The sequence below is a fragment of the Protopterus annectens genome, chromosome 3.part0, assembly GCF_019279795.1.
Source record: "Protopterus annectens isolate FY-2018-M chromosome 3.part0, PAN1.0, whole genome shotgun sequence".
Taxonomy (NCBI): Eukaryota; Metazoa; Chordata; order Ceratodontiformes; family Protopteridae; genus Protopterus; species Protopterus annectens.
The window spans coordinates 1,551,851,721-1,551,864,163 of NC_056731.1; the positions used below are offsets into that span (position 1 = coordinate 1,551,851,721).

The 12,443-nt window shown below is 42.9% G+C and overlaps 1 protein-coding gene across 1 annotated transcript in view; it reads right to left on the minus strand.

Moving 5' to 3' along the window:
- Positions 1 to 12,443, minus strand: part of CCHR3.PART0H15orf40 (chromosome chr3.part0 C15orf40 homolog) — a 303,329-nt gene that overhangs the window by 211,745 nt on the left and 79,141 nt on the right. The window contains exon 3 of the mRNA XM_044065591.1: positions 509 to 636. Within this exon, the coding sequence (XP_043921526.1) occupies positions 509 to 636 (128 nt within the window). The remainder of the gene's footprint in view (positions 1 to 508; positions 637 to 12,443) is intronic.

Sequence of the window (12,443 nt, forward strand, 5' to 3'; positions counted from 1 at the left end):
TAATCACACCTTTGTCCCATATTTCTTCTCTCCTGACATCTCTTATAATTATACCTACCTGTACCTTAACCTTGCTGACAGCTGCGAAAATGTAACAACTTTCTGTTGAAACTAATGTGAATGGTTGGCGCTGTTATATAATTTTATGTCATACGTTAAATACTACTACTTGACATTAATGTACTGTACTGTGTGATTTCAAATTGAAGACTATTATTGTGTGTGTAAATGTTACCTGTGGAGCTTTTCTCCCTGGGCCTCTGCTGAAAAAGGACCCATATCCAGTTGGAATTTCCCAATAACCAAATGTAAAATAAATAAATAAGACTTATACCGATAAAGAAGATTAGGAAGTTAAATATGCTATAACTGTAGTCAAATGGCACTACTTACATTCCCTACGAAACAAGTATTGCATACTTTAATCATATTATCTGTTATTAAAAATATTTTAATGCAAAACTAATACACTATAAAAAGAAAATAAACAAAACTATGTATATGGTACCTTGTCCAGAATTACTTCACTCTTCTTTACTTGTAAAACCTTAGAAAGGAAATGTACAAGTTCAGCATTGGCTTCACCTTCTGATGGTGGGGCAGCAATAGCTACACCAACTGCTTCAGTAGAGACATCTACAAAAAGGGGTTGGTATATTATATGTAATGAATATATCAGCAATGCTTACTGTACAGACATTAAGGCACTCAGAAAAGTATAAACACTTTCATAAGAAGCAAGCTACAAGATGCAAGAAAGTGTAAGAAAATATAAGTTAAGAAATCCCACCAAAAGCAAAACACATGTTAAGTTAAAAAATAATAATATCAATAATAATAATAATAATAATTATAACATTTGTTAACCAGATAAGCTCACTGGACACACACTCCTTTCTCATGTGTGACAACAGAGCAATGACCGGATAAATAACTTGCTGAAATTCATAAAGCAGCCAAATGGAGGCACATGAGATCAAACAGATCACTGCTTTGGAGTCACAGTCTGGCAGCACTTAGTCTTAAGCCACTATGTCACACTCTCGGACCAACATATGTAAAAATGTGATACATGTGAGCAGGTGTGTATGTAATATATAAATAATCATACAATAAAAGACAATTCTTATGCAAACATGTGCACACCAAATTGGATATAACAATCAGCATGCCTGTTTTAAATTCAACATTAACAACAGGAAGAAGTCTTGTTAGCTGAATAAAAAGCAAAGTTACAGCTACCCATGGATCATCTTCTACATTCCACAAATTGAGAAAAAGTTTAATGCTTAAACAATTTAATTTCTCTGCACCTCAAAACAAACATGATAAAACGTGGAAAAAATCTTTTCCTCAAGGAGCAGACTAATATAGTATATTAAAAAAAATCCCCTACATAAAGGTGGCCCCTTTAAGGATCTAACTAACTACCGTCCCATAGCCATACTTTCCCCTCTAGGCAAAATCTTAGAAAAATGCATTCAATCCCAACTCCTTGCCCACCTCCTTAATCACAAACTCTTCTCCCCCACACAGCACGGCTTTAGGCCAAAATATAGTACCAGTACTGCCCTGCTATCTTTCACAAACACCATTCAAGAGCTTATAAACAGAGGCCAAATGGTCTTCTCCATATTCCTTGACATGTCAAAAGCCTTTGACACCGTCTCCCACCAAATCCTACCAAATAATCTATCATTCCATGGCCTCAACACAACAGCCCTGTCCTGGTTCCATAGTTCTCTCTCTAACAGTCAGCAAGCCACCAAATGGGAAAACACCCTGTCCCCCCTCCTTCTACCCATCATTGTTGGTGTACCCAAAGGATCCATACTTGGCTCCCTTCTCTTTACAATTTTTACTAACAACCTCAGCTCTTCAACCCAACAAGCCTCCATAGTACAATATGCCAACGACTCTACATTAATTTGCACAGCCCACCTCCCCAGGACCAACAAACAAAAATGCAAAAATCTTTCCAGGACATAGAAAACTACCTCACTAGCCATCAACTCATACTTAACCCCAACAAAACCACGTTAATGGTCTTCAATTACAATAAACCCAAAACATGCCTGACTCCACTTTCTATCTTTTCCACAAACTGAACCAAAATAGATCCCACCAGCCAAGCCAAACGTCTAGGTGTCACAATAGATGATAACCTAAGGTCTGATACCCACATCACCCTCACCATCAAAAACAGTCCACTCCAGACTTGGCACCCTTTACAGAATTAAACCTTACCTTACAGACAATGCTGGGCTAGCCACTGCCCACACACATCTACTCTCCACCCTCCTCTACAGCTCCCTAGTATTTACAAACATTCATAAAACTGACCTAAATAATCTGGAATCATGCTACAACAAAAATGCCAAGTTTGCCACAGGTCTGTACTCTCTCAACTTAAGTGGTTGGAACTACCAAACTATCTAACATTTAACCAACTGTCCATAGTCCACAATATAATTCACAAACCTAACAACTGCCCGGGACTTGGCAAACTAGTCCAACCCAAAAGCAATCCTAGAGCTCTAAGATCCTCAAATGAACTATTGTTAAAGATTACCCAAGCTCACAACACACAGGGCACCGCCCTTTTTTCCTATAAAATTGCCAAACTGTGGAACACTCTTCCTCAACCTATGGCTAAACACCCCAGCATTCATGAGTTTAAAAACCTCCTTAAGGAACATCTAGCAAAACACTGGCTCTGCACCTGCCATACTCCTGGTTAAGCTACCTACTACTCCCTTACATTACCCTAAACTAGCTCATTTTCAGAGCTACAACTATTAATTCCTGAAGGCTATCTTGACTGTTCACTCAGTTTCAGTTAGTAATATAGACACATATACTGCTTTGTCTTTAAGTGTTATGTAAACTGCATTTCTCTATCTTGGAATTACTGTATCACACTGTTCTCACTATTAACTCATGTGGCCAGTTTTTATCACTAACTGTGCCATTTTTTGTTAAATTTGTTAATGTATTTGTTAATTATTTGCTAATTATTGTTATATAACTAAATTCTACTGACTTGCTTTGTACATTGTCGATTAATGTGTGTTAAATTTGATCGTTTAATACTGTCTATTTGTATGTATGGAGCTTTTCTCCCTGCACCTCCACTGAAAATGGGCCTCATACCCAGTCGGACATTACCAGGTAAACAAACAAAATAAATTGTACTCCATGCTGGGAGTGCCCCTAAAAGTAGCTCCAAAGCATACTTCATAATCTCTTACCTCGTCCCAAAATGGATAACTTACCTATAGCTTGCAAACTTAATTCCTCAATGATATGCCAGAAACCACAACTTGTTATTAAGAACAAACCAATTACACAATGTAAATAGCTCCATATTCTACCAAAATCTAAGGTACATTAGTAAACTTAAAAAAAAAAGCAGCAACAACAATGTACTGTGCAGCCTGAGAGCATGCACAGTACTTGTCTTGAATGTCCCAGACTAATGGAGCCTGGTGGAAGAACACCAAGACTTTTTATGCAATGACTATTTAAAAAAAAGGTATGACTCATTTTTATTAAAATAATGTCACTGTATAAAAAGAAGTTATACCTTACCATAACGTTCCATCTGTATTGTTGATCCTCGTTCAGTCATTACGTATGGGTATCGGTTCTGACCTCAGAACCGAGCCGGCCATTTTCCAGGCTTGCGTCAGCTACAAACTCTCGAGCTAAACTCTTACCCATAATCCCCCTCTCCTTGTTACCTCAGATTGAGTTTGCAAGTCAAAAGAAGGTAGAGGCTACCTCTGGTCAAATGACTTAAGAAAACCGGAAGGTGAGATCCACTAGAAGCCACAGGAGGGGGAAGGAGGAAGGGTCATAATGACTGAACAAGGATCAACAATACAGATGGAACGTTATGGTAAGACATAACTTCTTTATCTGATATTGTTAATCCTCGTTCACTCCTTACGTATGGGACAGAGTCCCCAGCTACCTCTATTCTTGGGAGGCTCTCATGGAAGGACATTCCTGAGCACCATATAACCAAAAGATGCTCTTCCCCTGGAGGCCAAATCCAATTTGTAATGATCGATGAAGGTATGAGGTGTAGCCCAAGTTGCAGCTGCACAGATGTCATGTAAAGAAGCCCTGGCATGGAAGGCAGCAGAAGTTGCCACCAACCTTGTCGAATGAGCATTCATGGTAGTAGGCAACGGAATATTACGTTGTGTATAAATGAAGGTCACACAGTCTTTCAACCATCTAGCTAATGTGACCTTAGCAACAGCAGATCCTAATCTAGGTCCAGAATAGTCCAAAAATAACTGGTCAGATTTACGACAGGACCTAGTCCTGTTTACGTAAAATCAGATTTGCCTGTGAATATCTAGGGTATGTAGGCAATACTCTCCTCTGTTTGAATGACTGTCAAAGAAAACTGGCAATTCAAAGGTTTGATTAATGGACATTTCAGAGATCACTTTTGGCAGAAATGAAGGATTAGTTCTCAAAGACACTCTATCTCTATGAAAAATCAAGTATGGACTCTTGATGCATAAAGCTTGAAGCTCAGAGATACGTCTGGCAGAAGTAATGGCGACCAAAAACAAGGTTTTCCATGACAAATATTTGAGGTTGCAAGAAGAAGCTGGTTCGAAGGGTGGCATTGTCAGAGCTTGTAGAACTAATGACAGATCCCATGGTTGAATAGGTTCTCTAAAAGGTGGCTTCAGATGATTCACACCTTTTATGAAGGTCTTGCACAATTTGTTTGACATTAAGAGAGGAGTCTAGGACACCCTCATGGAAATTAGATATTGCAGCCAAATTAACTCTAATGGTACAGGCCGACAGACCCGATTGAAAAAGGTCGACCAGATACTCTAGTATTATCGACACTGGTGCTGAGAAGGGATCTACTTGTTTTTCTTTCAGCCAACAGGTAAATCTTTTCCACTTGCATAGATAAGTAATTCTAGTGGAAGACTTATGAGATGCAATGAGAATGTCATGTACTTGTAAAGAAAGATCATTCTGCCTGGCAATCAAGGGAATTGGAGTAGCCAGGCTGTGAGCTTCAGGCTGTCCAAGTTGGGATGAATCAGGTTCTATGGATGTGAGATCAACTCCAGGGTTGGATGGAGAATCCATGGTCGAACTAGTAGGGGAGGCCAAAGAAAGGGGAACCAAATCTGATGAGGCCAATATGGTGCTATGAGGATCACCTTGCTCTTCAAACTTTCTTCAGAAACTGGGGAATGAGGGAAAAGGTGAGAATGCATAAAGAAGACCCGAGGGCCAATTGTGGACTAGGGCATCCCTGGGTGACTGTCCCGGAGGGGGAATCAGGGCGAAGTAGTTGTTGCATTTGTAGTTGGTTGGGGATGCAAAGAGGTCGCAGCAAGGATGGCCGCAGCGGTGGAAGATCTCCGCCTCTATCAAGGGATTCACGGACCACTCGTGAGGTTGTAGAATGCACCTGCTGAGTCTGTCTACTATCACGCTGGAACTCCCGGGAATGTGCGTTGCTGGAAGAAAACGGTTGGTAGCCATCGCCCATTGCCATATCCTCATGGCCTCTCGACAAAGGGGGTAAGATTTGGTTCCACCTTGTTTGTTGATGTACCAGACCACTGCCATGTTGTCTGAATGAATCGCAATCATCCCAGATGGCAGCAGGTGATGGAATGCTTGCAATGCCAGAAGCACCGCCCTCAGCTCTAGAACATTTATAAGCAATTGGGCCTCCAATTCGGACCCCCCCCACCCCATCCGTGATCACTGTAGCCTTGGGTTGCTGGAGGGAGAAGGGGTGAGACCATTGTGAGGGATTGTGTGTCATCCACCAATTTAAATCCTGTTTGCACCTGTGGGTTACTCAAATCTTGGCTGAAAGTGGATGCTGAAAAGGATACCATTGGGTAAGCAGTAGCCATTGTAGAAGCCTCATATGAAACCTGGCCAGGGGGACAATGGTGATGGAGGCTGCCATGGAACCCAACAGCTGTAGGACAGAGTGAGCTGTGGATTTCTCCCTTGAAAGGATTGGGATCAGTTGTTGTTTTATCCTTAGAATTCTGTGCTCTGGAATGGCAGCTCTGCAGTTCTTTGTATCCAAGATAACCCCAATGAATTCTGTGGACTGAGACAGGGTGAGATTGGATTTTTGAGAGTTTATGGTTATGCCTAGCCTTTGTGCAGAAAGAAGAGAGTATGCCAGGGCTTCTTCCAATAGATGTCTGGTGGGGGCAGAAATGAGCCAGTCATCCAGGTATGGAAACACCTGGAATCCTTGTAGTCGCAAGTGAGCTGTGACAACTGCCATGCACTTTGTGAACACTCTGGGGGCTGTAGAGAGTCTGAAGGGCAGTACTCTGAACTGGTAGTGACTGGCTCCCACACAGATGCGCAGAAATCTTCTTGATGGCCTGTCTACTTTTATGTGGTAGTACGCATCTTGAAGATCTATCGAGCACATCCAATAGTCTTTTTCCAAAAGCGGGCGGATAGACTGCATTGTGACCATCCGGAATTTTTGCACTCTCACAAAACTTGCTCAATACACCAAGATCCAAATTGGTCTCCAGTCCCCTGTTTTCTCTGGCACCAAAAATAGTCTTGAGTAGAATCCGGATCCGATCTGGTCTGGAGGGACTATTTGGATGACTCTCTTTCTTAGCAGCTTTTCTATCTCCAGTGCTGCTTCTTCCCTTTGACTGGGTGGGACATCGGGAAGGTTTTTTGAATGAAAAGGACAAAGATAGAAGGGGATATGATAACCTCTGGTTATAATCCTTTGTACCCATCAGTGGTGATGATTAGCCAGGAAGAAGGGTACAAGGAGAAACGACCCACAACCACCTCCAGAGGAAAGGAGTTGGGCCGCTCTTCAGCAGCGCTGGTAGGATTGGCCAGGGAAAGAGTACCTGGAACCCTGGTTACGCAGACCCCCTCTGCCCCAAAAGGAGCATCTTCCCTGTGGGTTTCCCCCTCTGCCTCTAGGGGAGAACTCGGCCTGTGTGTCACGGAAAGGACCCTGAGATTTCTTGAACCATATCTTCCCACTCTTTTGGTTTCGGGAGAAAGCACGTTGAGGGGAAGAATAATGGACACCTATGGCAGAAAGGGTCTTACCATCCTATTCACATCTGGCCAGTGTGCTTTTAACTTTGGGTCCAAACAATGAAGAGGCCTCAATGGGAGCATTAAGAAAGGAAGCCTTAAAGGGTTCTGCGAAATTGCACAAGCGCATCCAGGCTTGTCGTCTCAAGACCACAGCTGAACTTGCTGCTCTAGCTGCACCTTCTGATGCGTGAGATATCAGTCGCATAGAGGAGTTAGACATTGACTCATTGGTGACCAGCTGAAAGGCCACTTTGTCATGGACCTCATCAGACACGGCACCAGCCAAGGTTTCAGAGAGCTTGGAAATCAAATCCCTTTGAAGTCTGGTAAAGTGTGCCATATAATTCAGGGACCTGATAGTAAAGGTCGCTGATGCAAATGTGTGCTTCCCTATCCTGTCCAGGGCCCGGGACTCTTTGATAGGTAGATGGACAGTCTGGCTTTCTTCTTCCGCCAGATCCTTTTTTGTTGCGGCCGCCACCACCACCAAAGCATCCACAGGAAGACCTTTAGACCAATGGGGATCCATAGCAGGAGGGGACAAAATCTTATCTGGCCTCTGGGGAATAGCCTAGACGGTGTCAGGAGCCTTCCACGCACGCTGCACGATGAGACGGACAAGTTCATCGGCAGGTGGAGTAACCCAGGAGGTAGGGGGCCGGGCGCGAAAGGCCTGCAGGAACACAGACTCCTCGGAGGTCGGATTAGAGGGCTGCCAGTCAACTCTCTGCTTAAGGATTTCGAGGATATCACCAAAGGATACCTCAGAGGGTGACCGAGGGGATTCTTCCCCCTCATCAAAGTCTGTGTCTTCAGTGAGGAACTCCTCTATGGATTCCATGTGCTTCCTCTTACACAAACTTTTCCGGTGGACTTCCTCAGAGGGAGAAGCTGGGGAAGACAGCAGAAAAGGGGTTTCCTGTGGGAATATGTCCTGAGGCCCTTGCACCCAGTGTCCACTAGGTGCGACTTGTGAAAACAGTGTACCAGAGGAGGGCGGGGGGATAAACAGCACAGTATCGCCAGCAGAAGCCAGGGCTTTCTCCATCAGTTGAAAGGCTGGTTCACCTGAAGAGGGGTGAGTGTCCAGGACAGGGGTCACCCCTTCCCTCAGTGGCTCAGCCTGCCAACTCAAGAGTCCCCGGATGGCTGTGGAACAGCAAATTACATGTGTCACAACTGCCATCCTGGGTCATAGCAAAACTCTCCTGCCACGAAGGCAACTGCGGTTCCTTAGTGAGAACCACAGAGGGGGAAGACTGTGCTATGGACTTCAAAGGCAATGAAGGAGGAGAATAAGAAGGGGTCTTTGGAGATTGGTGATCAACTCCCAAGGAAGGATAGGTCCTGGGGGGGGCGGGATACCTCTGGCCAGAAGCACTTGATCCACAAGACGCAACACGTCATGTTCGGAAAGGCTTCTAGTGGACCTCACAGAGGCGAAGGGAGAAACAGGTCTGTCCACACAAGAGACATGCTCGGTGCCCACCTCACCTGTCCGCACAGAGAACAGCGGTGCAGAGATAGACTGGACTACAGGTGTCTGCACTGAGGTGATCATTGGTGCCGAGGTCACGGTCTGCACTGACACAAGGATCGGTGCCAAAGTGGTTGCCCGTATCGAAGCTGGAACCGACAAAATTGGAGCCACTAACTGAAGCGTCTGTTCAGAGTAAGATGTTGGAGCCGATGTGGTCAAGGTCTGCGCTGACTGAACAGTCAGTGCCGATGAGGTAGTCGCAACAGTCTGAACGTAGGAGCCCATCAGTGCCGATATAGTAAAGGCTACAGGAGAAAACTGAGCCGAGATCTCTGATGGTGCTGAAGGTCTAGGCACCGAAAGCACTGGGGCTGGCTGAGTGAGCTCCGAAGCAGAAACTTTAGCCTTTTTAGGTCTTGGTTGGCAGGAGTCCCCAGCCGGAGATGAAGGCAAAGACTTGGCCTTAGTAGGATCATCCAAAATTTTCTTATGTGCTCTAGGAGGGGTTGAAGCCTCCAACCCAGAAATAGCCTGTGACAAGGGAGATTTGAGAAGTCCCTTCAGCAACAACTTATTTTTTTCCTTTCCAACAAGATTTTGTTAGAAAAATGTTTACAAATAGCACAGGGTGGGTCAACAGATAAGTGGGGCACCCTCAAGCAATAAACGTACAAAGAGTGTGCATCTGATGTAGGTAATTTGTTTGACAGAAAAAGGGGACAGTAGAAAGGGTACCAGCAATGGTACAAAAGAATATCCGAAGGTATGAAGAAAGGAAGAGATTACCAACGATGGTAAGGGAGAAATACCTCGCAGTAAAAGGTGTAGAGTAAAGAGAAGAAAACTCAAGAAAATATGGTCGCTAAATGCGATAGGGTAAGAGACTACGAAATAGAAACTTTTCTGACAGAAAAAGTTATATATAAGACTAGTCTGACAACAAATATCTATACTTAGCTCAAGAGAAGCAGCTTGACACGATCGAATGGCAACACGGCAAATGAAATCTGTGGTAACAAGGAGAGGGGGGTTATGGGTAATAGTTTAGCTCGAGAGTTTGTAGCTGACACGAGCTTGGAAAATGGCCGGCTTGGTTCCGAGGTCGAAACAGATACCCATACGTAAGGAATGAACGAGGATTAATAATATCAGATCAATAATTCACTCCTATGTGTGGGTACCACAGGATTTACCTATGGCTGGCTTTGTGTAATCACTCAGGCTTTGCCTCTCATGATCAAACCATGCCAGCTGTGGGTAAATCCTGCATTGTGCATATCCAGTCATGGAATATTACTAAAATATATAGTCAACATTACAAAACTGTAGTATATATACATACACACACACACACACACACACATATACATACATACATATATATATATATATATATATATATATATATATGGGTACCCTTCACATGGTCGACAGTTCATATGATCGACACTCATTTGGTCGACAGTTCATTTGGTCGACAAGCATATTTGCCCCCTTCCCCAATGTTGTGCAACCCTGGAGTTGATATATATAGTTAGGGGGGGGGTGTGGGGGGCAAAGTCCCCACCTAAAATGCTTGTCGATCAAATGAACTGTTGACCAAATAAACTGTCGACCATGTCAGGTAGACCTATATATATATATATATATATATATATATATATATATATATATATATATATTCACATGCACATATATGTATTATGTGTGCATATATATATATATCTATATACAATATGTGTGTGTGTGTGTGTGTGTGTGTGTATGGGTCCTTTTCAGAACATTCAGTTAACAAAAGTCAAACATCATATGGATGAGACCATATGATCAACTTTCCAAAATATTGAGGGTTTTGAATGGAGATTGTGGTACAGTGAGGGATCAGGGAATTTATACTTTTTTCCACTTCAGTGTGATCTTAGAGTTGGTACATATAATATGCAGGGGGTGTGGGAGGCACAGCCCCTTAAATGGGGAATGCAGGGCAAAAATGTACATTTTTGCTGTTTTCTGTCGTTCGACTTTTTAGAAAGTTGAGATGTTCGATTTTCTGTTGAAATGATCTTGTTAAGAAGATTTGTATGTGTGTGTGTGTGTGTGTGTGTGTGTGTGTGTTTTCTGTTGAAATGATTTTAAGTAGATTTATGTATGTGTGTTTGCGTGTGCCTCTCTTTCTCTCTATGTGTGTGTGTGTATATATATATATATATATATATATATATATATATATATATATATATATATATATATATATATATATATATATATATATATATATATATATATATATATATATGGGATTGGTGCTGATCCCCAAAGGAACTTTTCACCAAAGTACAAACAGCCGGGCATACTTCTGCGAAAGTGCTTTTTACCTTAGAAGCACTTTCGCTGAAGTATGCCTGCCGCTAGAGGGAGTCATGGGGGAATGACTGTTGCGGAGATCGTACTAGGATGCAGATAAGGGAATATTCCCTTTTCTTCACTGTAGTGCGATCTCGGAGGGAGAATATTAAACGCACGGATGGGTCAGAGTCCCCAGCTACTATATACCTTGGGAGGCATCATGGAAGGATATGCTGGAGCACAGAAGAACAAAAAGAAGCCCTGCTCCCAGACACCAAGTTTAACCTGTAATGAGCAATGATGGTATAGGGGTTAGACCAAGTAGCAGCTGCACAAATCTCATCCAAGGATAATTTAGCCAAAAAGGCAGAAGAAATTGCTATTGATCTAGTACAGTGAGCTTTGACTGGTCCGGAGTCCAGGTGTCTCCTTTCGTAAATGTAGGAAATGCAACTGGCAATCCAACAAGAAATAGACACCATAGAAACCACCTGCCCTCTCTTAGCCTGACAAAAAAAGTGACAAAAACCGATCAGACTTTTGAAATTTTTCTGTCTGCTTAAGGTAAAAACGTAGTTGCCTATGAACATCCAAGCAATGCAAATGATATTCTCCCTTATTGGAAAAGTTGGGAAAAATATAGGAAGATGAATGGACTGATTAAAATTCGCCTCTGAAGCTACCTTAGGAACAAAGGAAGGATTGGTCCGGAGAGAAACCCTGTCCTTATGAAACACCATGATAGGAGGTTTAATACACAGAGCCTGTAATTTGGAAACCCTCCTGGCTGAAGTAATAGCCACTAGAAAGGTTGTCTTTCAATCCAGAAATTTAAGGTCACAGGTAGCCACAGGCTCGAAAGGTTTCTGCATCAAAGACTGCAGCACTAGAGTGAGATCCCAAGAAGGGGCAGGATCCTTTACAGGGGGGTCTGATCCCTTTAAGGATGGCCTTACACTGCCTAGAAGAAAAGGTGGGACTCTTGCCCAGATGGAAGTTGGAGATGGCAGCCAGTTGGAGTTTGATCATAGAAAAACTAGCCCCTTGTTGAAAAAGAGAAGCTAGGAACAGTAAGATATTCAGAACAGACTCTGATAAAGGGTCTAGATTGTGCTGTTTTGCCCAAACAAAGAATCATTTTGATTTACTGAAATAAACCTTCTTGGTAGAGGGCTTCTGGAAAATCAAAATCTATTGACTTGACCCAGGAAGAAAGCCTGGTCCTTGAGACCTCCTAAGAGATCTGCATGTATACTAAGGTGAGAATTTGGCAATGGGAATGGAGGGCAGGATGACTGAGATGGAAGGAAGAACACACAAGTCTAGTGTTATGGTAAGTACATAAATTTTGTATCCAATGCTGTCTTATCAGTCTGTCTGGAAAGAGTCCCAAGCCAGTCAAACAGGATGGTAGTGGACAGAATATTCTGCAACACAGTGGAGCTAAAAGCACAGGCAGACCTGGACTGAATGACTAGTTTGTAATGAGTAACAAAGGTGCGAGTAATTG